The sequence below is a fragment of the Pan troglodytes genome, chromosome 16, assembly GCF_028858775.2.
Source record: "Pan troglodytes isolate AG18354 chromosome 16, NHGRI_mPanTro3-v2.0_pri, whole genome shotgun sequence".
Taxonomy (NCBI): Eukaryota; Metazoa; Chordata; class Mammalia; order Primates; family Hominidae; genus Pan; species Pan troglodytes.
This window is the reverse complement of record NC_072414.2, coordinates 40,934,580-40,961,543: the sequence shown is the minus strand read 5'-3', so window position 1 is coordinate 40,961,543 and position 26,964 is coordinate 40,934,580. Positions and strand designations below refer to the sequence as shown.

The window sequence follows — 26,964 nt, the reverse complement described above, 5'->3', positions numbered from 1 at the left end:
ATTATTTGCTTTATCAACAAAGCCATTCATATAGGTGGTTTCTAGGGGAGAATTATATATTAGAATGCTAATATATCTACTTGTATGTATCTATCCATATACATCTATTGACTGGTGGCTGAAATTCCCTCATTTTGGTCTCCTTTAGTGATAGGTTTCTAAACATCACTAAAAATTTAAGAATAAGGCAAAAAGGTAGACAGCATGTCCTTTCAGTGTAATACTGAAGCATTGTTTAACAAGCTTAGTCAATAATTTTTTTTAACTTTTATATTCGGGGGTACAGGTGCAGGCTCGTTATAAGGGTATATTGCACGATGTTAAGGTTTGGGGTACTAATGATCCCATCACCTAGGTACTGAGCATAGTACCCCATAGTTTTTTTATTTTTATTTTTATTTTTGCAGAGCTAGCTGAGGTTTTATTTTGGGGGGAAAAAAAATGGAATTGTTTTGTAATTGGAGGCATGGGCAAGGCAGGTCCCCCAGGCAGTAAACTTCCCCGCCGGTGGGCTGAGGGCCAGGGCTGAGCCTCAGGTGGGCCTCCTGTTCCCTGTGCTCCCCTGCACAGCGGCCTCCCTCTCAGGCCCTGAGGCAGCAGCAGGAGGGATAGGTTGGGCGGGGCTGCCGTGGCCATTCACTTGGGCAGAACATCAGAGGACTCGGACACCAGCTTCCCATCGCGGGTCTTGATCGTCTTCGCAACCACGGCCCTGATGGAGCCGGTGCGGCTGAAAGAGCTGGAGGCCCGGCCAGAGCCAAAGCTGGAGTCCCAGGCCTTAGCTGAGGTCAAGGCTTGTGACGCTCCGGTAGGCCGAGCTCAGCGCACGGGCATAGCCACCGGTGGTCTTCCTGTGGATACTCATATTCTGCATCCCAGATTCCAGCCGGCTCTCCTAGCCCTCCAGCAGCTTCGTGTAGGTGGCGATCTCGATGTCCAGGACCAGCTTGCCGTTCATCAGCTCCTGGTACTCAGGCAGCTGCCGTGCCATGTGCCATGTCCTGCTTGGCCCGCTGCTGGGCGGCCTCCAGCTCAGACAGCTTAGTCTTGGCGTCCTTAATGGCCAGCTCCCCGCGCTGCTCAGCATCTGCGATGGCGGACTCCAGGGAAGCTCTCTGCTCTGGCCTTTGAGGCAGGCCCTCAATCTCAGCCTGGAGCCGGCTGACGTTCCGGTTCATCTCAGAAATCTTCGTCTTTGTACGACGCCGGTCATCACAGTGCTTCCCAGCCAGTGTCTGCAGCTCCTCATACTTGATCTGGTACGTAATCTCAGCCTCGGGCCGGCTGCAGTTGGCGATTTCCTAGTACTGCGCCTTGACCTCCGCGATGATGCTGTCCATGTCCAGGGAGCGGCTGTTGTTAATGGACAGCACCACAAATGTGTCCAAGATCTGGGACTGCAGCTCTGGGATCTCCTCTTCATACAGCTGCCTGAGGAAGTTGATCTCGTCAGTCAGCCCCTCCAGGCGAAACTCTAGCTCTACCTTGTTCATGTAAGTGTCATCCACATCCTTCTTGATGAGGACAAATTCATTCTCCATCTCTGTAGGCTTATTGATCTCGTCCTCGTACTTTTTCTTGAAGTCCTCCTTCACGAAAAACATGCAGAGCCCCTGCATGTTGCCAAGCTCCGCCTCCAGTTTCAGCTTCTCCTGGCCCAGGATCTCTAGCTGTCGCAGAAGGTTGTTGATGTAGCTCTCGAACATGTTGTCCATGTTGCTCTGAGCCGGCTTCTGCTGCTGCAGGAGGCTCCAGTTGGTCTCCAGCATCTTGTTCTGCTGTTCCAGGAACAGTACCTTGTCAACGAAGGAGGCAGACTTGTTGAGGGTCTTGATCTGCTCTTTCTCCTGGGTGTGCATGCCCTGCATGTTGGGGTCCACTTCCAGGTTAAGGGGGCTCAGCACGTTCTGGTTGACTGTGACGTCTGTGATGCCTCCCATACGCTGGCCCCGCATAGCCTCCACACAGACCCATGCTGGTGCCCAGGACATCTCGGAAGCTGCTGCTGCCCACTCGGGAGAAGCTCAACAAGCTTAGTCAATAATTTTTTTTAACTTTTATATTCAGGGGGTACATGTGCAGGGTTGTTATAAGGGTATATTGCATGATGCTAAGGTTTGGGGTACTAATGATCCCATTAGGAGGCCCGGGGTCCAGAAGTGGACACCTTGTAGGACTTCTGGGTCACCCTGATGGACATGGTGGAGGCAGGAGTGGAGGCAGGCAGGCTGAACCACGCAGAGATTCGAGAAGGAACAGAGAAGCTACTTCTAGGTCCCGTAGTTAGTTTTTCAACCTTTGCTTCACTCCTGGCTTCTCCCCCAATGGTCTCCAGTATCTATTTTTGCCATATTTATGTCTGTGAGCACCCAATGTTTAGCTACCACTTATAAGTGAGAACATGCAGTATTTGGTTTTCTGTTCCTGAGTCAATTCACTTAGGAAAATGACCTCCAGTTTCACCTATGTCAACGCAAGGGACATGATTTTGTCTTTTTTGATGGCAGCATTATATTCCATGGTGTATTTGTATGACATTTTCTTTAATCTGCCATTGATGTGCACCTAGGTAGATTTAATGTCTTTGCTATGGACAAGTGGGACCTAGTTAAAGAAAACTAGGTTTGCTATGGTGAATAGTGCTGCAATGAAGATATGAGTGCATGTGTCTTTTTGGTAGAATGTTTTATTTTCTTTTGGATACATACCCGGTAAATGAGATTGCTGGATCAAATGGTAGTTCTGTTTAAAGTTCTTTGAGAAATCTCCAAACTGCTTTCCACAGTGGTTGAACTAATTTACATTCCTACCAACAGTATATAAGCATTCCCTTTTCTCTGCAGTCGTGCCAACATCTGTTGTTTTTTGACTTTTTAATAATAGCCATTCTGACTGGTATGAGTGGTATCTCATTGTGGTTTTGATTTGCATTTCTCTGATGATTAGTGATATTGAGCATCCTTTCATGTTTTTTGGCTGCTTGTATGTCTTCTTTTGAGAAATGTCTGTTAATATCTTTGCCCACTTTTTAATAGAGTTGTATGGATTTTTTTTTTGCTTGTTCAATTGCTTAAGTTATAGATTCTGCATATTAGACTTCTGTCAGATGCAGAGTTTTCAAATATCTTCTCCCATTCTGTAGGTTGTCTGTTTACTCTGTTGATAGTTTGTTTTGCTGTGCAGAAGCTCTTTAACTAGGTCCCACTTGTTCATCTTTCTTTTTGTTGCAATTGTTTTTGAGGGCTCAGTTATAAATTCTTTCCCAAGGTTGATGTCCAGAATGGTGTTTCCTAGGATGCTTATGGTTTGAAGTGTTAAATGTAAATCTTTAATCTATCTTGAGTTAATTTTTGTATGTGGTGAAAGGTAGGGGTCTAGTTTCTTTCTTCTGCTTATGGCTGGCCAGCTATACCAGCATCATTTATTGAACAGGGAGTCCTTTCCCCATTGCTTGTTTTTGTCAACTTTGTTAAAGATCAGATGGCTGTAGGTGTGTGGCTTTATTTCTGGATTCTCTATTCTGTTCCATTGATCTATGTGTGTGTTTTTGTACCAGTACCATGCTGTTTTGGTTACTGTAGTCTTATAGTATAGTTTGAAGTTGGGTAACTTTGTTCTTTTTGCTTAGGGTTGCTTGGCTATTTGGGCTCCTTTTTGGTTTCATATGAATTTTAGAATAGTTTTTTCTAATTCTGGGAAAAATGATGTTAGTAGTTTGATAGGAATAGCATTGAATCTATAGATTGCGTTGGGCAGTTTGGCTATTACAGTGATATTGATCTTAATTTAGCCTTTTCTGGTCATGCTCCTCAAAATTTTTCCAGCCACTGCCTGTTGCCCAGTTTTGAAACCACTTCACATTTTATATTTGTTATAGTAGTACTTCACTTGTGGTGCCAAAATCTGTATTAGTTTTCAATTGCTGCCATAATAAATTACCACCACCTTAGTTTAAACAACACACATTTATTATCTTGCTGCTGTAAGGGTTGGGGTAGACGTTTGACACAGGTCTCTCCGATCACCTGCTTAAATCAAAGTATTGGCAGGGCTACATTTCTTTCTGGAGACTTTAGAGAAGCATCTGGTTTCTTGCTTATTCAGACTTTAAGCAGAATTAAATTATTTACAGCTCTATGTCTGAGATCCCTGTTTCTTTGTTGGCTGTCAGCTGAGGACCCTGTCTTCATAGCGCCTTCCTCCATCTCCAAAGGCAGTAACAGTAGGGTGAATCCTTCTCACGCTTCAAATTTTTCCTCCATTTTTTTATATCTCAAATTTCCTAGCTCTTACCAGAACAAGGAAATGTTCTCTGCATTGAAGGACTTGTGTGTTTAGATTGGGCCCACGCAGATAATTCCCCCATCTCAAGGTCTGTAATCTTAATCACATCTGCAAAGTTTCTTTTGTCATGTTCCCGGGATTAGGGTATGGACATCTTTGGGAGTGCTTAGTCTGCTTACCATACTATCAACATCCAGAGTTGAAACCAGGTTGATCTGACTGCTTTTGGACTTTTCCCACCTGATTCTATAATCTCCTGTCATAACTGTGCTTCTCTCTCATACCTAGAGGCCCTGCTCTTCTTATGATCCTGTTCTTGCCACTGTATTTGTGTCAGGTAGCAATGTGTTGGGCTGTAAGTCATAAATAACAGCTAAGAGCTGCTTGAGTTGCTTGAATTATTGAGGTTAATTTTTGTCACATAACAAATCTAGAGGTGATTGCTGGTCTTGGTTCAGGGGTTCAATGATGTCAAATCATTGGCTTCATAATTTGGTTGGTCTTTCCTTCATGGTTGCAGTATGGCTACCATAACTCTAGCTATCATATCCACATTCAAGACAAGAAGACATGGGGTAAAGAGTGGGCTCCAGTTTTATCTGCCCTTTTAATTAGGAAGTAGATGTTTTCCCAGAAGTCCCCATCATATTTTCACTTGCATCTCATAGATCAGAACTGTATCAAATGCCCCTATTCCCTGCAGTTACAGGGAAGCCTGAGAAGGAGAGTATTTAGCTTTTCCTGGTGGGGGTGGGCAAAGGAAAAGAAAGTTGGAAATGAGGATTGGATTAGCCAATTCATAGTGTCAGAGTTTCAGCCTATCAGGACTCTATCTTTGCCTTTTTCTCTTGCCAGTCACAATTAGAGTGGAGATTCTGCTCCTGAATCAGCCACCTGATGATTGTACTTGGACCACTTTAACAGCCACTTACTCCTTATAAAATCTTCCTGGCCCCAATTAACTACTTGGCCTGCCATCTGACATGGCCTGGATGCACTTTCTGTTGCTTCTAGCTGCTGGCCCCTGGAAGCACCTGACCACCTTTCAGAGCCTAGAGACTCCATCAGTCCCCTGGCTCTGCAGAGGTAAGCTTCTATTCTGACAGGGCCTGTTTTTACATGGGTCATTTATAAGCATTGTGTGTGTGTGTGTGTGTGTTTGCATGTACAAAAAAGGGGGCAATTGGACCACATTGGCCGAGAACATTTTAATCCTATGCTAGGTTTAAATTTAATAAAGTAGAAGGTCTTCTAAAAATATTACCATGGCAGATAATATCTGTTTTTATCTTCTTCCCCCCAGTAACAGAACTGTGACTTTCTGTGCAGCAACCATGCACCCAGACAAAAGACTTTTTCATTCTCAGATGAAGAAGACTTTATCCTCTTTTACAGCTAGGTACAGCATGTGATTAAGTTCTGGCTAATGTGATATAAATTAAAACATTGTATGGGGTATCCAGAATGTTTCTTTAAAGAGAGAGGGCATATCGTTCTTTGTCCTTTCATCCGTTTTGCTGCCTGGAGTGCAGATGAAATATCTGGAGCTCCATCAGCTATTTTGGGCTATGAGGAGAAGGACTATACTTTAGGGATGGCCAAGAGCTGACACTGCCTCTGGATTTCCCACCTCCAGAGTAATAAACTTTCTATTTAATCTATTGTAATTTTTATTTTTTATCTTATTTTCAACTGAACATGACCCTAAGTAATTCATCTACTTTTCATCTGCATGCTAACTCTTTACATAGCCTTCCCAGGTACATTATTTTCTTTTCAACAGATAGGAAAATATCCGTTTTCCTGTTCATTTTTTTTAGCTGGTCCTAGTTCTAGGAGTGTGAGATCAACAGCAGCCATCAGAAAACTGTTGACCTACAGGGCTGGAGACTGTGAAAAAAACAGAAAACATTGGGTTCAGGAAGCAAAAGATGATTATTTCCAGAGTTAATGACAACTTTGGGGGATATGATTTTCGTGAGGCTAGGCCCTTACTCTCAGAGATACAACTCTTCTTCACCATCTCATTTCCCCATCCTGAAAATGATATTTTGGTCTCTACCAAGAACTTTATATAAATATTTTCTTGTGGAATTTTTTCCCCAAAATAGAGCTTCAGCAATGTTTTCATTCCCAGCTGATGGGCTGTTAGACTCATTGTGGGTATTGCTCAGTGAAAATCCTTCGCTAGTAGGCCTGCTTTATGGTAGAAATTGTAGTGGAGGGATGGAGTAACAGTCCTTGTGCTATAGCACTCAGATGCCACCTGCTCCACTTTGTTCCAAAGTAGCAATTGGCCTACAGCCCCCCAGAGTTATTATGTTTCTGCCTTGTTCTCTCTCCTCTTCCCCATATCCTCTAGCACAACCTTCCTCTACCCCGAATTCCATATTGGGTTATCTTCAAAAGCTGGGCTGGCATTTTTGCCAGGTTCTCTTCTCTCCTCCTCCTGGACCTGGCTAATTGTAGCACGGCCCAGCCTGACCCAGGTCTTCCTTGAAACTGCCTGTTCTACTCAAGAAGCTCAGCCAGCATAGGATGTCTCTTAAGAAGCTGACATGTTGTTTCCTAGCAGGTGCCTTTAGAGAGGGGATGTCTCAGAGTAAAGGAGGCATACTGCTGGGGTCTAAGCAGAACTCTGTTTTCCAAGGGCAATGATGAGGCGTTCATGGTTCTTAGATGATTTAATGACAATAATGGTTTTTCTTATCTCTTATTCATGTTGTTACTTGTGAGGTATTTAGGGTGAATTTTATAGGTATGCTTTCCAAGGAGGAGAAAGGAGCAAGAACTAACATTTATCGAGCATGCAGTAGGAGTTAGGTTCATATACACTGGATCATATCACAGTGGTTAAGGGCATAGTTTGGAGTGAGTCAGTGCTCGATTCTACACCACAACTACCACTCCCTGGTTATGTGACTTGGGCAAGTCAGTAAATGTCAGATAGCACATGCTGCATAGGCTTGCTGGGGGGCTTAAATGTGAAACACTTAGTTCAGGACCTGATCTAGAGTTAGTGCTCAGCAGATATTATTATTATTGTGCACATTTTACATATACAAAACCTAAGTCTCAGAGAGGTTAAATAACTTACTCAAAATCCCACAGCTGGTTCTGGAATTCCCAGATTAATGTTCATCCAATTACATTTTGCTGCTGAGTGCATACTGCTTGTAGGTAGTGGCCCAGTTACAAAGGTTTCCTGAGACATCTAGTCTAGTATTATCTTCTGATAAATGATCTTTGGGCTAAATACACTTTCCCTGGGGGTTTTGGAGGGGTAGATACAGGAAAACCATAGATTGGAAAATATTCTGCCAGCCCTGATCTCATTGATCTGTGAGGGCCAGCTCAGGGGTAGGCTTCCCAACAACCCTAGAATCTCCAAAAATCCCCAGCTCATCTTCCTGTCCAGTCATTTCTCAGAGCTTTAGGAAGCAGTAAGATGCCCTGTAGCCATCATAGGCCTGGAAACTAGACTTGAGCTCTCTGGTCCCCTGGGAGGCAGCAGAGTACAGTGGCTGCCAGCAGAGGCTTTGCAGTCAGGCCCAGAGAGATCCCAAGATCATTGCTCAACAGCTGGAACACCTTGAACAAGTCACTGCCCTTTCTCTCAGCCTCATTTTCATATCTGTAAGGCAGTGAGGAACATAATCCAAGCCTCCACAATTTGTTATAATAATTGAACCAGAATGTAGGTAAACTGTCAGGTGTTCCACAAATAGTAGCTCTTATTAATATTATTTTAAGCATGACTAATTGAAGAGGATGTTCTAATGCCCTGGAAAAAGCAAACCATCTGCCTTACCCACCCATCTACCTAGAATGAAAAGCAATTCAATCAACGAGCCTTCTCTTGGGCTGTTAGGACTGAGAGAGTGGTCCAGCTGGGCAGGCTCAGCCTAGAGGCTATTCCCCACTTCCCAGTTGCAGATCTGGTCTCTTTCACCCTCGTAAAACGCTGTAGCAGAGCTACCCAGGACAGCCAAGGTCTCTAGGCTTTGGGAAGAGAAGGAGCCCACAATGGCCATGACTGCTTTCTTACCTTACCTAGTCCCACTTCGCAACCCCCAACCCTCCCAGGACTCACACTTTCTGAGGCATGTAGGCTGGTCTGGGCTCCTGGAGTCTGGCCAGCATGGTGCCTACCTAGATGAGCTGGCTCCCCTGGACACCCCATCCTGCAGTCATGAGACCTCTGTAAGGATTCCTATCAGCCAGGCAGGCCCATGTCCTTTCCAGCCTTCTCCAGGCCCACCTGATTTAAAAAATTGTTTTCTTTGGACAATGTTGACTTTCTTAGCTTCTCCCACTTTGTACTAATTTTTCTTTTTAGTTGCCTAGAATGATGTAAACTCTGCAGTGTGAGGTTTAAGAATATGAGCTTCTAGGGGAGGTAGCTCTGGTTCCAATGGCCATTTTTTCATACTGCCCACATGTACTTAGTGAGATGGGCACTGTATGGAGCATTGGGCCTCGTAAGCCCTCATAACAACCCCATTAGATGGCTGCTGCCAACATATGAGGACATTCAGGCACGGAGAGGTAAAGTAACTTTCTAAAGGGAGCATATGATGAGGTCATCATAGCATAACAGAAGCAATGCAGGGACCCAGGGACCCAGGGGAAGGCAAGAAAAATGAGAGGAAGAAAGCAGATGAGGAATGAGGAGGAATGAGAGGTAAATATTCTTGCCCAGAGCCTGTCTCCTCAGCCCCAGGGATGTGGGGTCCAACTGATTTAGCTACTTCCCTCAGTTTTGCCAGGAGGAGATGTAGGGGAGGGAAAAGGAGATCAACAAGGATTGAAGGGAAGATTTATGAAGATGCAGAAAGGCCTTTCCAGGGAAAGAAATGTCTGAACAGGCTTGGCAGACAGGATGTGATGGGTGCTTTATTTCCCTGGGGGACCAGGGAGCTTGGGAGGAGGATGCCGCTTTCACTGGTCACTCTCAACCATTTAATTCAGAACCTGTGTTTGGATCCCAAGGGAGCTCAGGCTCCCAAAGTCATGAATATACATAAGCCTAATCCAGCATTAGGGTTAATAAGATAATGAAGGTGGCACCCTTGATTCCTTTGGTTGCCAGTTTGTCTTAATTTTTTAATTAATGAACAATTTCAGATGTCAAAGCCTTGAGACACGGAGTAATGCAATCTTTTCTGAGAGTTCTTCATCTCTTCCTATGTGTGATTTCCACCCCACCCCGACACCCCACACCCCCAGCGTTTCAGCAGTTTCCTCTTCTCCATTCCTGAAGAACCTGCATTTCCTTTTCCCAGCTCTGGTTTTGGCTTCCTGTGTGCTAAGCCTTTGCAGTTGTCATCATGTCTTCAGGATGCATTTGATAGGTACAGGAAGTCACACCAGACGGAAGATGGAACCAACAATCAATAAAAAAAGAACTATGTTTCTAAGAAAAATGCATCATGGCTTCCCACAGGAGTTGTGAACCATATGTCCTAATATCCCTGGAACAATGGGTCTAATTTTTAGCTCTTCTGCTCTGCCCTCCAGGCCATCTCAACAAGAAAGAAAATAGATCTTTTAACCTGCTGCTCCCCGGCTAATGATCTGTAGTAAAGATTGTCTTTCCTTTTAACTCATTCATCAGATACCACAAAATAAAATACGTCCCTCCTCTCCCGCTAGCTTTATTTCTCTCGGCTACTAGTTTAGTATATTTATGGTGTATGAGTCATCAAGCTGCCTCCTGATTGGATAAAAACCAAGCACCTCTGAGACCGTCAGTCAATTACAGCTATTCTCAGCTTCATTCACAGATTTATTAGCTTGCACACACACAGAGAAATTCATTCGGCAAAGTTCATTCATAAAAATTTCAACACGCTGCGTATCATCCTGCACATCTCAGCTTTCGGCTGCAAATGGGCTTCTGAAAAAAGCTCCGAGAGGAATCCAGGAGGGAGGGAAGCTCTGAGCGAGGGTAGGCAGGCTGGGAGGGGATCTGAGGAACACGGACCCATCACAAGTCAGTGAAACAATGCGGAGCAGCGCCCGTCAGTAGTACTCCTGGCTGGTGGCCCAGAACGGGATGCAAGACAAGATCTTCCAAGAGAGGGCAGCCTTTGGAATCAACGAACCCAGGCAAAAGGGCCTTTGGTTCATAGATACATTTTTTTTTTTCCTTTTTAAATGAACAATCACTGGAACAAATAAAGGGTTAATAGGCCAGTCATTTGCCCCGCCCTGTGAGAGCCGAAGGGAGCTGGTTCGAAAGTTCCTGTGTGCAGAACAGAAGGCTGGGGTGAGGGTGGGAGTCGGGTGCTAAATATTTCTACTAGGCTCCTGCAAGGCTAGTGATGCAGCGGGCCCCCCTGACCGGCTCTCGCCCGGGTTCTGCGCCTAAGAGTTGTCCGTGAGCGACCCGCGCCGCCGGGAGCCTGGGTCTAGGCTCTCCCGACAAGGATTCCAAGGCGAGAACACTGGTGCCTCTGCCTGGGCCAGGGAGGGACTGAAATCAGAGCAGGGGAGGCGTTTCCCCCATGGGCTGTCACCCTTAAGGGGCCGGGAGCCGAGGTGGGCGAGCTCGAGAGCAGAGTTGGAGAGGTGGCTGCTGCGAGTTGCATCGGGCGTTGAGGCATCTGATGTCTGCACCGTTTATCTACCAGACGACGAGGCGATTTATGCAACAGTATCCTGTTTCAGCACTGCCAAGGCTATGCGAGAACGCGGCCAGGACAGCCTGGCAGGACTCGTGCTGTATGTAGGACTCTTCGGGCACCCCGGGATGCTGCACAGGGCCAAGTACAGCCGCTTTCGGAACGAGTCGATCACGTCCTTGGACGAAGGTAGCTCCGGAGGCTCGGTCGGGAACAAGGGCTCGCCGCAGCCTCCCCACCCCGCCCTGCCACCTCACCTGCCGACTGAAGATGCCACCTTGCCGTCGCAGGAGAGCCCCACCCCACTGTGCACCTTGATCCCCCGCATGGCAAGCATGAAGCTGGCCAACCCGGCCACTTTGCTGAGTCTGAAAAACTTTTGCCTGGGTACCAAAGAGGTGCCTCGGCTGAAGCTCCAGGAAAGCCGGGACCCAGGTTCCAGCGGCCCCTCTTCCCCAGAAACCAGTTTAAGTAGGTCCGGGACTGCACCTCCACCGCAGCAGGACCTGGTGGGACACAGGGCAACCGCCCTAACCCCTGATTCGTGCCCGCTTCCTGGCCCTGGGGAGCCAACACTTAGGAGCAGGCAGGACAGGCACTTTCTACAGCACCTGTTGGGGATGGGCATGAACTACTGTGTGAGGGTAAGTCCATTTTCCTCTCTGCCCTCTAAGAACTTCCGTGGAAGGGGGCATCTTCTCTGCTTTCTGCAAGGGGTCTAACGTTACCTGCCTGGGTTCTGTGTTTGGACAGGACATGATTCAACTGGACCAAGGCGGAGGGGAGCTGGGTTTATATATGTCCCTGCAACTATCTGACTTGTACTGGAGTCAGGCAGCCTTTGGTTCAAGAACATGAACCGGTGCTAACTTGTAGGACATGAACTTGTGGGTACTTGGCAGGTGTAGAGGCAAGTTCTGATAGAGGCAGCTGATGGCACCACTTTGTCCCCACTGGACCTAGTATTCTGGCCAAAAAGAGTCAAGGACTTCAAATCTGATCAGTGATTGAGACCTGGTAGGTTATACTGGCCATTGTATTTTGGATGAATACAGTAAAGATTTCTGTGCTGTAGAAACACATGGTGTGTAAGGGGCTTGAATTATTCTTTAAAAATTTATTTCAGCATTTAACAAACACTTCTCAAAACACGTCCGAGTCTCTAACCTTGTGCCAGGAGCTAGTCTTAGCTCTCCAATGCACATTTATTGCCTTTACTGCCTACGCTGCAGCAAGTAGGCCTTGTCCATGAGCTATGGGCAAAATCAAGGTCCTTACTGGCCTTGTATCTGTCCTTGCTCGGTCAAGATTTGGGCAAATGAAGATTTGGCCTGTGCCCTTTTGCAGCTCAGATTTCAATGAGATCAATGAATACATGCGAAATACTAAGATAATAATACTTAGCAATAGATAGCTAATATGAGAATGCTGAGGGAATTCAGAAAAAAGGAAAGATTATGTGATCTGGGATTCATTCACATGGGGAACCCTCAGGAGAAGATGAATCTTGGAAGAAATGTCAGATCTGAGTTGGCAGAAAGGAGGGGATTCCTGGTAGGCCAAGAATAGGAGCAAAGTCACTGTGGTGGCTGCGGGGGAGCATCACACAGGCTGGGCCTTATGGAAGAGGAAGGGGAATGCTGGAGAATAGTGGGTGACTGAGGGAGGGGCTGGCTTGTAGTACTCAAACAAGTATGAGTTGAATAAAGACAAATAGAGATCACGGGTAGCTTGGGAGACCGAAGTTGACTGAAGCTCTTAAATGCCAAATGAGGAGATTGTAAATACTGTGATTGGTAAATGAGAATCCTCCTAGGTTTGTAGGGCATGACTTGCTGAAAGCAATTTTTAAAAGACCAGTCGGTTGATTTATTTGACATGGATTGAAGCAGGGAAAAATTAGAGACTTGGAGGACAGTAAGAAAGATACTCTGAGAGTTTAGGTATGAGGCAATGAGAACGCTGATTAAGGTGGAGAGGAGAGAAGGAGGTGAATGGTAAGGCATTCTGTGACAGAAGAATGAGAGAAGCCTCAACAACCCTGGGAGATTAAGCAGATCATTTCAGATCATAATATAACTAATAGAATAGTGAACATTTATGGAGCAGTGGGTAGATTGATTAGTTTGTTACCATTGTTGTTTATTGGGGTTGTGATTGATTATTGATGGAGGGTTGTAAAGGGTGAAAAAAAAAACTTTCAAATTGAAGTCTCAGAATGACATCAGTGATGCCAATGACTGAAGCAGAGTAAATTAGGAAATTGACTCATTTTAAGTTTGTTTTTGACATATTAAATTTAATGTAATGATTTCTAAATAATGCTAATATGTAGGTAGACAGTCATATAAAACTGGCACTCAGGTGAGATGTCTGATCTGAAGGTATACAGAGCTAGCCCAAGAACTGTATTACAGACAATTAGGATCTCAGTATTACAAACAGACAATTAGGATCTCAGGGAAGGTCAAATAATAAACACTGGAAGGGTTACAGAGAGAGCAGGCTTGGGCAGTCCTGGCAAATGGGTAACTAAAACCTCTAAAGCAGATAAATGTATGGGACATGCAGCTCTCACCCTCACCCACAGTGACATGGCACATAATGGAAATATTTTCATGTTTCTACTCAAAGTTCATGGGCATATTCTCATTTATCAAGATTAGGTGTGTGCCAGGCCCTCATGGGAAAACGAGCGACTCTCCAAACCTGGGCTCTCTGCACTTGCCTTACCATCACCTACACATCCTCTAGCCTCTGCCTCAGCTTTCCTTTCCTCTTGTACCTCCTGCAACCTCCCCATACCCACACACCTGTACAATTTTAAATGTGAAAAGAGTTGCTGTGTGATCTCCAGTTTCCCTAGGGAGTGCCTCCTCTGGCGTTTTAGATTTTTAACGGGGGCAACATCTGTCTTTTCATGGCAATAATCACTGACTCCAGAAAAAGTGCTGACCCCATGACCCAAATGAACCTCACAAGATTGCCAATATCCGTGATGTCCGATACAAGCTAATGACATCTCTTATGAAGTCAAAATACGTGAAAGAACTTACTTATTAAGTTTTATAGAATCCTAACTTTGAAAGATGGAAGACTCAGAAGTTATCAAGGTCAATTCCTTAATGGTGAAACCAAACCCCAGGTTTTTCAAAGGCCACACAGATGAGTTAAAGCAGAGTGAGATCTAGAGCCCAAATCTCCTGTGTGCCATTCTTATCTGTCTTCACCACAGGTTTCCATCCTGGTTGTTGTTCTGTTCCTCAGAATTCTTTTGAGATGTGAACCAATTTTGAAAAACGAAATGCTAAGCTATTAATTTACAGTAAAAATATCATACCAAATGAACCAAAGTTGTGAGCTCTGTATTCCCATCTGTAGGAAAAAGCACATAAAATATTTTAAATCAAACCTTGCTTGGTAATAATGGATTCATAGGAGAGAACTGAGAGAAAGATGATCTTAATGGCTAGTTGACACAGGGCTGGTGGATTTAGGGGCAAAGTTTACAGGAAAAAAGCTGCTTCATATTCTACCTTCTTATCCATATCATGTGACTGCTCCCCTCCCTGCCCCAACTTATTTGCTAATCCATTCATCCATTTATTCAACAAATATGTATTATGAATCAATTATGCAGCAGGAACTGTTCTAGGCACTGGGCATCCATGAACAAAACGAATCAGTTCTAAGCATCAGTAAACAAAAGAGACCAGGTCTGAATCATTGTGAAATATTTTAGTGAGCGGAGATAGGTTCAATTGAATAAATGAAAAAATATACTATTTCAGATGGCATTAAGTGCTATGGAGAGCAATAAAGTGGGGTAAGTGAAAAAGGCAGTAGCTTGGATGGGAATGGAAGGTATATTCCTCTTGGGTAAAAAGTGGGATTGTTATAGCTACTTTTTACTTTGTTTTCTTGCATATTTTCTTTTTATGATAGGGACTATATTTTTCATCTGTGCTAAGCTAGAGTTGACTTTGGGTTAAATATTCTTTTTAAAAAATGGTTCTTCATTTGGTCTTATGATGTAGAATAAATTATATAGCTGAAAACACTTTATGAATCCTGACCACCTGTTTTGAGTAACTTTAATTGAAGCTCAGACTTTGGACCACCTGAAGGTCTCTCAGGGAAGGGGGCCTAGCAAACCATTCTTTGAAAGATATTGAGCCAGAAATAGGACAGTGAGATCCCAGTCTGGGCAAAGTAGTGAGGTGGGCAAAGCCCATTAAATGGTGTCAAATGTGACTTCATTCTCCCCATAAGACTAAGTCTCTTTAGAGGCCTTTCCAAGTCCATTCATCCATCAGCAGACATTCACTTAAAGGTCTCCCAGGTGCCCCACATAGTGGGGAATGTGGAAAATCTACAACGTGACAGTGTTCTCCTCTTTAAAATGAGAGAATTGGCTTGAAAGCCCCCTCACAGCACCAGTATTTAATGAATGTAGGGTTCCTTTCTCACACGGGAGGTGTTGAAAATGTTAGTTTCCTTTCCAATTCTCAACTTGGCTCAAAGACTTAATAAAGCAGAGGCAAAGAAACCAACCTTGACGAGCTTTGGCAGGTAACTGCAGTGGCCCTCACCACAACCCCCTGAGGAAGGCCGTGTTCTCCAGGTGAGGACACTGAGAGCCCAGGTGTCTGTGATCCACAGGATACTTCACAACTAGTAAGTAGCAGACTGAGGATTCCTAACCAGGTGTGTCTCACTCCAATGTTCCTCCACTTCCCAACCTCTCACTTGCCTCCAAGCAAGACAGGCAGCCTCTGAAGTATGGGAATGGAGTAGCGTAGATGAGAGGCCACACTGTGCAGGATAGCCTCATCATAGGACCAGCCCATGAAACTTGCCTTGTGATATGCATTTGCATGATTTCAGTCTCTTCACTTCAGCCCAGCCCAGCCAACTGTTTCCCAGATCGCATTAGTTTCCTAGGGCTTCTGTAACAAGTCCCACAAACTGCATGGCTTACTACTATAGAAATCGATTCTCTCACAGTTCTTGAGGCTGGACGTCTGAAATCAAGATATCAGCCAAGTCACGCTGTCTCTAAAAGCTCCAGGGGAGGAATCTTAGAGCTCTTCCTTGTCTCTTCTAGCTTTTGGCAGTTGCCTGCAATTCTTGGTGCTCCTTGGCTTGTAGATGCATCACTCCAATCTCTGCCTCTGTCTTCACATGCATTCTCTCTGTGTGTCCATGGCCAAATTTCCCTCTTTTTTATAAGAACATCAGTCACTGGATTAGGGCTCACTCTCATCTAATATAATCTCATCTTTACTTGATGACATTTGCAAAGACCCTATTTCCAAAGAAGGACACACTCACAGGTTCTGAGGGTTAAGACTTGGGCATATCTTTTTTGGTGGACATAATTCAACCCAAAACAGTCCCCAAGAACATTTATTGCAATGTGTTTGCTCACATAGGCCTTCTTGGGTATCAAGCTCATCAGATTTGTGTGCAAATAGAAATTTGTGTTGAAAGATTTTCTTTACTTCCTTTATAAATCCCACAGTATACTCTTACTATCCATCTTCTCCTGTCTAAGGTATCTTATCACTGACCCAGTAAACTAGTATTGTCAATCATCTGTTGTCTAGACTAGATGTAGTCCACAGTACCACAATGTTACGTCTACCTCAAGTAGCTTTTCCATAGGAGAATACAGGTCTAGGAGTTTGGAGACGTGTATTAAAGTAACGGCTCTGACACTAAGCTGTGTGATCTTGGGTGGGTCACTTCACCTCTGTGGGCCTCATTTTCTCATATTTAAAAGAAGTTTCAGCCAGGCACAGTGGTTCATGCCTGTAACCCCAGCACTTAGGGAGGCTGAGGCACGCATATCACTTGAGGTCAGGAGTTCGAGACCAGCCGGGCCAACATGGTGAAACCTCATCTCTACTAGAAATACACAAATTAGCCGGGCATGTTTGCATGCACCTGTACTCCCAGCTACTTGGGAGGCTGAGGTGGGAGGATTGCTTGAACCTGGGAAGTGGAGATTGTAGTGAGCTGAGATCATGCCACTACACTGCAGCCTGGGTGACAGAGCGAGACTCTGTCTCAAAAAAAAGAAAGAAAGAAAAAGAAAAAAAGAAGAAGTTTGAACAAAATGCTGCTTAAAATCCTGAGACTCCAGGTCTTCTTTCCTACCTGTTTGAAACCCCTTACTATTAGGATCTCTTTTGGTTAGAAAGAGTTACCTTGAGGAAATAATGTTTATCCACTTTATGTTAGCAGAGAAGAGAAAGAATGTCCTTCAGGGATGCATTCACTTCTATTTTAGCACCCTCTTACTAACACTGAGCTGGCTTCACCAGTAAGGCAGAAAGGAGGGTGTTATACTGGCATGGGTGGAGGCAGTAAGTTTTAGAGAGATGGAGGGTGGTAGAACAGCATCCAAGAGTAGAATTCCAGGGAGGGGTGAAGGGTGGGCTAGTTTGGGGGCAGGCCAGGGTTGGAAGAGGTGAGCGATAGTGGATGGGATTGTGGGAACATGGCATTCCTCACATGTCTGGCCAGCTAGGTCTGACTGGACTTGGTGTCCAACAGGAGGACTGCAGAAGTGACAGAAATTAAGCCATCTCTATTTTCTCTGGACAAAAGAGCCAAGAGAAAAAGGCCTTGCCACACACATAGCCTGGTAACTCTAACCTTGAAAGAGGGAGATTTGTAACTCCAGGAGACTCCTGGAGAGACAGTCCCATGGTTTACACAATGAAGCCAGACCTGGGTCGCTCAGGTACCCACAGCAAAGAGACATGGCTTTCTGCCTTTGTAAATTTCCTTCTTTTCTAAGTTATTGGTGGTTGAGAGGGAGGTAGTATGGATGGGAGGAAATAATTCCAGCTAAAACTGATGACTTGGCATTGAGGGTATTATATTTTCCTTCCTATTTCTTTCTTGGAGTAGATGTGGAAGTAGATTCTGCTGGAACTTAGAGAAAGCCTGGCAGGTTTGACCCGTTCCCCTGTTCTTCTCTCTAGACCTTCACATATCCCTTGGTTGGTCCAGTCCTTTCATGCCCCTGGACACTAGAGCCTTAACTGCAAGAGTCTTAGAGATCAGTGAGTCCACACACTTCATTTTGCAGTTGAGGAAACTAAGGCTCAGACATGTGAACTGACTTGCCCCCAACCACACATCTACCAGTGGTGGAGCCCAGACAAGAGCTCCCAGTTCTGTGTACAGCACTCTATTTTCTACCTCCACCTTGCTTCATCTTCCCCCACTTCCTGAAATAAATGTGCTACACCAAATGCCTCTACATGATTAAAATGCTGCGTGTGCTTTTTAGAAAGATAATTATAAAAACTTCTTTCTAATGGGAAAATTGTCTTAAAATAGCAGTGAGAAGAAAAGAGGGAGCATAGAAGGGTGGCAAGGAGACCAAAGAGCACTGGCTTGGCCAGTTTCAACCTTTTGATTAAGGAGGTCCCTGCGGATGGCAGTGTGTCCATGTTGGGCCAGGACTTGTTACCACATGCATGGACTGGCTCCCATTTCATTCATTGCTGCAACCCTAATGACCTTAGGGTCATTTCCCCAATATGGTTTCCTCTCATTTCCATGTTCATATTACTCTGAAGCCAATACGGTGTTATCATATGGAGGGACCGAACCAAGCCTGGATCCCAATATGACAGTCCATCACCAGGAGAGTGATCTAAATGATGCACACAGGCTGCCCCACACCCCCCTCCTACCCAGCTTCACTCACTTACATCATCTGTCTACACCTGAAGGTGGCTAGGTTTGCACACCCACCCGTGGTATTGGAATGTGAAGACATTTCTAGTCCCTTTGTCTTTCATTTTCCCCTTCAGAATATGAGGGAAAGAAGCTTAGAATGTCCTCTTCCTGGGTAAACATACTGGGATGTCTTTCTTTTACGCAAAGGGACAGAGTACTGGGGGCTGCATGAGACCCAAGAGAGGGATCCTGCCTTCTCAACTCATGGAGCTTTTTCTCATTCTAACAATGTTGCAAAGAGTTTTTAAGGGTGGTAGAACTCTAGGATTAGTACAGGCTGTTCCCATTTCATGAAGAGATTGCGGGTGAAGAGTTAATTTGTACAGCAGTTCTTTGAGACTGAAATTTCTCAGAGAAATAAAACTAAAACTTGATAAGCCTTCTCATACAGTTAGGGACAGGATAAAATAACAAACTGTATGTACAAGGCTTAGCACAGAGCCTGTCTCACAGTAGGTCCCAAGTGGAGGGAAGAGAATGGATTTCAATAGCCTAGGGGTGCCTCTGGGCCGAAAACTCAGGATAGACTAAACTTGGTTTTGGCATTTCCCCACATTCCTTTGGCATACTTTCTCCCGGCCAGCAGCGCCACCCTGGCAGAACTTTCTTCCCTAAGTCTTGCCTTGTGCTGCTCACCAGGGAGGGCCTGCCTGCCTTCTTCTCTAAAGCTGCCTAATGTTTATCCGCTAGTCCCCTGCTCCTCCAGTGCAGCAAAGCGAAAAGCATCTGCATTTTGGAAAGATGTTTATTTACTTCATTGACTCTTCATTGTAGTGTTTCCCAAAGTTTGCTGAGGACCACCTGTATCAGTTAAAAATGCTTGTTAAAATGCAGATTCCCAGTCTCTATCTTGGACTTACTGGACCAGAATGTCTGAGGCTGGGGCCCAGAAACCTGCGTTTTTGGCAAACTGCTTATGTGATTCTGCGGCAGAGAAGATTTGGGAACCTCTGCTGAGTCCAGTCAGAGCAATGGTTCTCAACGGGGGATTATTTTGCCACTCAAGGGACATTTGGTAATGTCTGGAGACATTTTTAATTGTCATAGCTGGGAGGGGAGGTGAATGCTACTGGCCTTTAGTGGTTGGAGGGCAGGTTGCAGCTAAACAGCCTGCAAGGCCCAGGGCAGCTCCCACAACACAGAATTGTGAGGTCCAACACATCAGAAGTGCTGAGGCTGAGAAACCTTGAGCCAGTGGGATGAAGTGTATGAACCCGGGATGTAGATTAGGAGGCAATATTAAATGGAAAAATAAACAACTGCTCAGTGATTCCTGTAAATCGAATCTAAGCCACTTCTACATCTTCTCATTTTCTTCTTTCCCCTCTTTTAAATCTACAGATTCTCTAAAAATTATAGTTCACACCACTTTCCACCCAAACAATATTCCTGTGGCTTCCACATCATGATCTCAAGTCATGGGATGAGGGTGAGCCACATGAGCCATATGTTGCTATGAGCTACTCGTACATCAAGGATGTCCACATTAGGACAGATTCTACCTTAACCCAGGAGCACTCGGGCTAAATGACATTGACAGGCTAGCTTACTTTCTTTTTCTGTGGAGGGAGATGGAAATATGAGATTTTATTATAATTTATTTGGAAATATAGGAACATAACATCACATTCTCATTAACATAATAGCTATGATTTGTTGAGCTCTGTGTATGTTGCAGGAAGCTTGCATCAATTACCTCACAATGACCCTGTGGAGTGGGTAGATGATGGAGAGGAAACTGACACCAAGAGAGGCCCATTATCTGGCCTTGATGCTTATAAGTAGCAAGCATCAGTATTGAAATGGGAGTCCAACATGTCAACTCCACTACTGTAGTTTGCTTTACACAGTGTTTGGTTTTTTTTTAACTTTTATTTTAAGTTCAGGGGTACATGTTACATAGGTAAACTTGTGTCATGGGGGGTTGTTGTACAGATTATTTCATCACTCAGGTATTAAGCCTGGTACCCATTAGTTATTTTTCCTAATCCTCTCCCTCCTCTCATCCTCCACCCTCTGATAGGCCCCAATGTGTGTTGTTCCCCTCTATATGTCCATGTGTTCTCATCATTTAGTTCCCACCTTTAAGTGAGAACATGCAGTATTTGGTTTTCTGTTCATGCATTAGTTTGCTAAGGATAATGGCCTCCAGCTCCATCCATGTCCCTGCAAAGGACATGATCTCATTCGTTTTTATGGCTGCATAGTATTCCATGGTATATATGTACCACATTTTCTTTATCCAGTCTATCACTGATCTTCATTTAGGTTGATTCCATGTCTTTGCTGTTGTGAATAGTGCTGCAGTGAACATACATGTGCATGTGTCTTTATAATAGAACGATTTATATTCCTTTGGGTATATACCCAGTAATGGGATTGCTGGGTCAAATGGTATTTCTGTCTTTAGATCTTTGAAGAATTACCACACTGTCTTCCACAATGGTTGAACTATTTGCACTCCCACCAACAGTGTATAAGCATTCCCTTTTCTCCACAATCTCACCAGCATCTGTTATTTTTTGACATTTTAATAACCATTCTGACTGGTGTGAGATGGTATGTGGTTTTGATTTGCATTGTTCTAATGATCAGTGATGTTGAGCCTTTTTCATGTGATAGTTGGCCACATGGATGTCTTCTTTCGAGAAGTGTCTGTTCATGTCCTTTGCCCATTTTTCAATGGGTTTTTTTTCTTGTAAATTTGTTTAAGTTCCTTATAGATGGTGAGTACTAGACCTTTGTTGGATGCATAGTTTGCAAAACTTTTCTCCCATTCTGTAGGTTGTCTGTTTACTCTGTTGATAGTTTCTTTTGCTGTGCAGATAGCTTTGTATCTTAATCATGGTATCCTACTCTTACTAGTACCTTCATTTTCACAGGGAAATGCATTAAGATTTTTAACAACTAATTTACAAGTAAATTTTAAGAGCGGAGCCTGTCTTGGGGTTGAAAACTTCCTCTAGTTAGAGGGGTTGACACTCCAATTGAAAAACCTATGTGCTTTAAGGACAACCCCAGAGATTGGATTTTTACCCTTAATATCATCAGAAAATAATTTATTATATATCAATCATTTATTGGGAAGTGGTAAAATGCATAATTCAAACTTAATCTTTTTTAACCTAATGCCAATCCTAGCTCCTTGAAAGGCCATCGTGCCTCCCACATCCCTCTCAGCTTGGTTCCTTTAACCCTGGACTCAGAACTCATCTGATAGGTTAGACTACAAAGTTCTGTTTCATGGTGAGTTAAGCTCTCCAAGGTCACAGGGCTCATCGGCAGCAGCGCAAAGACAAAATTTCACATCTCCTTACTCCCAGGTCAGTGGTCTTTCCGCTACATTATGTGAATGAGACATAATTCTTGCATGAGGAGGTGTAGTAGGAAAGTAAAGCAAAGATGTCCACACACATTACTGTAATAAATGTTAGGTTATAATAAATGAAACCAAAGTGATACCAATGAAGAATTATGGGAGTTCAGAGAAGAAAGGGCACACCTTCCATTTGAGATGATTAGAGAAAGTTTCTTGGAGGAAGAGGTATCTTACCTAAGTTTTAAGAAATAGGTAGAGTTTCCATAGGCTGAGATGGAGAGAGAACATCCTAGGCAAAGTGAAGCCATGGAGGTGGGAAAGTGGAGGATGTATTTGGGGAGCAGTAAGTGATTTGACTTGGTTAAACAGTGCAAGAGGCATATGTAGGAAATCAGAAGGAAAATAAGATGGACTGATACAACAAGGTTGTATAGTACCTGAAAAGCTGGGTTTTCACCAGAAAGCCACTGGATTTTCTTTTAAATGGGGGAATGACAAATGCAGAGATATGCTTTAGGAAGATTACATGGGCTGCAATGCTCAGAGAGGATGCAAGAGGAGGGAGCCTGGAGAAAGGCAACCAGAAGAAACAGAGTGGTAACAAAGGCAGTGGCACTGGGAAGAGAGGGGAAAGATGGGACACCTAAGGGAGGAAGAAGCCACCAGCTTCTCACCCCTTTGGAAATGGGTCACAGGCAGGAAAGTGAGGGGGTAGGAAGGATGGGGCTGGGGATGAGTCCCATTGTACACCTGCTGTGTTCAAGGTGACCCCAAAAGCATCCAGGTGGAAATCTCCAGCAAAAAATAGAATAGTTAGGACTGGGGAGAAATTATTTTTGTTGTTATTGTCATCAAGGCCCGTGGCATGGACAAGGCTGCCACAAGGAGAGGGTAGAGCAGGATTTAGGATTTAGGTGTTCTATGGAAAGGGGAGGAAGGGAATGGGCAGTATGAGGAGCAGGATGAAGAGAGGACAGGTCACCTAGGGAGAGGGTGGAGAGAGTTTCCAGGAGAGAGAGGTTGGTCAAAACCATGTCAAAATCCATGGAGTGTTCAAGGAAGATGAGAACTGAGAAAGAACCTCAGGGCTTGGTCTTTTGTCTTCCTACTCCTACCCTCCTCCAGGATATTAACGCCAACCATCGCGACCCAAGCACACCAGTGGATATCCCACACCTCCACTGTCACCTCCGCCCACTCAGTGAATGGTGCCTCCCTGTTGTCCAAGTCAGAAGTCTGGGGGCATTCTAGACCACTCACTCTGTCTTGCTGCACGCAGCCTCCTCTTATCACAAACTGTCAATTCCACCTTTATGACATTTCTCACACACTCCCATTTCCCTCCATCCCCACTGCAGTTTCTAAGGTGGGCTCTAGTATGCACCATTTTAAAACTTATTAGATCAGCTTCTCATGGAGCTAATATTCTGTGAAACACAGGTTGGGAAACTCTGCTACTATAGCTTTCATTTGAAACTAGGAGATCAATAATCATAATACAAGGTAGAAAATGATATATGCCTATAGACACAGTCATATACATCAGTGTGATAAAGTAGATATGTCTTCTATCTGGTGGAGATGTCTTCTAGCTGAGTAATCAAGGAAAGCTTCCTAAGGAGATGGCCTCTGAGATGGTCCCTAATGATCGGTTAGAAGTTTAACCATAGGGAATATATATATATGTGATTTTATATATTATCTAAAATATATATGAAATTTAATAATATATAAATTTTATATATAATAATATAAATACAATTATATAATATAAAATTATAAATACAATTATATAATATAAAAATATAAATACAATTATATAATATAAAATATATACAATTATATAATATAAAATAAACACATATTATTATATAATTATGTATTTACTATATTATAAAAATATATTTTATATGTTTATTGTATGTTAATAAATATATTTATTGTATTATATTTATATTATTTATTAATAATAACTATTTTAATAATATTAACATATTATTTTATATATTATTTCATATTTCATATGTTAAAATTATATATAATATATAATCTGCATATTAATATATTATATAAATTATATGTATAATTTATAACTTGTATACATTATAAAATTATTAATATACTAATTATAATATATAAATATCACATAATTTATATATATTAATTTGTAATTATATATAATTATAAAATTATATTACTTTACATATATATAATTTTTTTAAGGTATTGTAGATGAGGGAACATAGATAAGGAATTATAGGTTATCCGCAAGGGAGGGCACCGATTTTAGTTGGGCCAGAGTAAAGGCTGCTGGAAAAGAATGGTGGGTAATAATGCTGAGATTCGATCCAGATTATAACAAGTCTTAAGCATCAGCCTAAGAAGTTTAGGTGTCTGAGCAGAGGCATGAGGATTTGCGCTGCCAAACAAAGTGCCTTGAGGTGGGGAAGCCCATTAGGAGGAGATTACAGCAATAGTCAAGGTGAGAAGTGTTTGTATCAAGGTCTTGATACAGGCAATGACGTAAAGACATAGAGAGATCGTGGAAGAATAATTTGATGAAGAGGGAAAGGGGAGAGGGTAGAATTCAGTCCAGCCTCCCTAAGGTTTTTTTTTTTTTTTTGAGACGGAGTCTCACTCTGTCACCCAGGCTGGAGTGCAGTGGCATGATCTAGGCTCACTGCAAGCTCTGCATCCTGGGTTAATGCCAGTCTCCTGCCTCAGCCTCCCAAGTAGCTGGGACTACAGGCACCCACCACCATGCCCAGCTAATTTTTTGTATTTTTAGTAGAGACGGAGTTTCACTGTGTTAGCCAGGATGGTCTCGATCTCCTGACCTCATGATCCACCCGCCTCAGCCTCCCAAAGTGCTGGGATTACAGGCGTGAGCCACCGCGCCTGGCCAGCCTGCCTAAGGTTTTGAGGTAAGTGGCCTAGGATGGGATGGGAGAGATGCCAGTGGAAGACACAGGACTACAGAAGGACAAGCAGTGTTGAGAGGGAACGGATGAGTTTCCATTCCCAACATGTTGAGTTTGAGGTGGCAGAGTCATCTAGATGAGAGGGAGGTGTGTGATTTTTCTTTTTTGAGACAAGGTCTCGCTCTGTCACCCAGGGTGGGATACAGTGGTGCAATCACGGCTCACTGCAGCCTCAACCTCCCAGGCTCAAGCCATCTCCCACCTAAGCCTCCCAAGTAGCTGGGACTCCAGGCAAACACCAACAGGCTTGGCTAATTTTTAAAATTTCTGTAGAGACTGGGCCTTGCTATGTTGCCCAGGCTGGTCTCAAACTCCAGGGCTCAAGTAATTCTCCTGCCTCGGCCTTCCAAAGTGTTGGGATTATAGGCGTGAGCCACTTCGCCCAGCCCAGTGTGTTTACTATCTGCTTAAATTATGTGATTTCAATAGCAGTTACAATTGCAATATACAGGTGCCATATACAGCAATTACAATGGCACAAACATAGCAGCGTTCTTGGTAAGCCCACAATTCAAATACTCACAGCCGAAAGTGTGGACATATTGGTAGCCTGTTGGCTTCATGCAGCAAGTTGTCAACTGGAGATCAGTCAGCAGAGTTTTATGGTATTGAAGTTTGTGTTAACAATTCAGCAACACGATTTGTTGGTATGTCTCACAATGCGTTTCCTATTTTTGTCATCACATGTAAATGCTTTGTTGTATAGCTTTAATCAATGAGCCCATTTTACATTCAATTGTTTTTCTACTAAACTTGACAACAACATCTTGCCCTTGAAGAGCAGAGAGCATTTAACGAATGCTGTTGTACTTACTCTCAAAATGGTTTCTGTTCAGGGAAAATGATATATAGAGAGTGTCCCAGGGCAACCTAGAAATAAAAAACACAGCTAGGAATACAACAGATATCTTGGCTGCCCATGCAGAATCCTATCCAAGACCCTGTGTATTCATGAGATGAAACTGAATCAGCAACGAGAAGGGTGTCTCTGGAGATGGAGGTTTAAATTTAGAAATTCATCTATGGCCTTTTCCTTTATAAAGAAAGCCAAAACATGTGAGTTTTGAGTTTCTCCCACTGTTGTCAACATTTTTATCAGCTGAAGACTGAGTGAAGATGCCTTGATTTTTGTTTTTATTGATAACAACATCAATCTTCTAGAGGGCCCTTTGCATCTCCATAGCATTCTGCAAACATTAAACAAATTATAATAAAGGGTGTTACAAAAGCAGGTGTAATTTTTTTCAATAGCTTTTGTTCGTCATTTGGAAAAAATACATATCTTTCTCAGGTGTGATGACGTTAACTATCAGAAATATGCTGGCAAAAACCAAGATACTTTATCCACAAAGTGGATATATTTTAGCTCTTATTTACCCAATGCTTCTAGGGACTCAAAGGCCTCCAGGATCCTGGTGAATGAGATTGTTCTCTCACTTGTATTTTTTAAATAGAGGAGTCAGGACAAGAAAAAAGGATGACAAGCAATGACTTTTTGAGGGGTAATTGCACTATTAACAGCTTCTTTTGTATTCTTTCAGACTTTTTTTCCTAAGTGTTGCATATTTGTGTATACACACAAATATAATTGTTGACACAGATGAAAATTATACTGTGCATGCTGGTCTGCAATGTGTGTGTTTTTTTCTCTCTTGTGGATTAGGGCACCCTTGCCTGTCAGTACCTGTTGATCCATCAGTGGCAGGAGAGTGTCTTGGGGAAGGGGTCACACTTCTAGCCATTCCTTTATTGAAAGACAAGACCCAGAGGTGCTGGATGACCCTGGCCAGAGGCTGGTCTGTTTTCATGCTGATTTTCTTTTGGCTTCTGAAATAATGTTAAAGATACTCATTTTGGCCAAATGAAGACATACTTAGAAATAGTTTTTGATTTGAAAAAATATGTATCTTGGAAATACTGACAGTTTGAAATAAAAGACTAAAACTTTTCAGAGTAGCTCTAACTGAAGCCTTATCCCCTAAACCCCCCTAGC

The 26,964-nt window shown here is 43.5% G+C and overlaps 1 protein-coding gene and 1 pseudogene across 2 annotated transcripts in view; one reads left to right on the top strand and one right to left on the bottom strand.

The window, feature by feature from the left end:
- Positions 1-540: 540 nt before the first annotated feature.
- LOC467677 (keratin, type II cytoskeletal 8-like) lies at positions 541-2,239 on the bottom strand (annotated as a pseudogene).
- SHC4 (SHC adaptor protein 4) overlaps positions 1,699-26,964 on the top strand; it is a 147,064-nt gene continuing 121,798 nt past the window's right edge. The window contains exons 1-3 of one of the 2 annotated variants that reach the window (XM_510385.8): positions 1,939-2,036; positions 5,140-5,370; positions 9,570-11,554. In XM_510385.8, coding sequence (XP_510385.2) covers positions 10,970-11,554 — 585 coding nt within the window. In that variant the 5' untranslated portion in view covers positions 1,939-2,036; positions 5,140-5,370; positions 9,570-10,969. Of the gene's footprint in view, positions 2,037-5,139; positions 5,371-9,569; positions 11,555-26,964 lie in introns of both variants that reach the window. The other variant, XM_054666913.1, reaches the window with a different exon arrangement.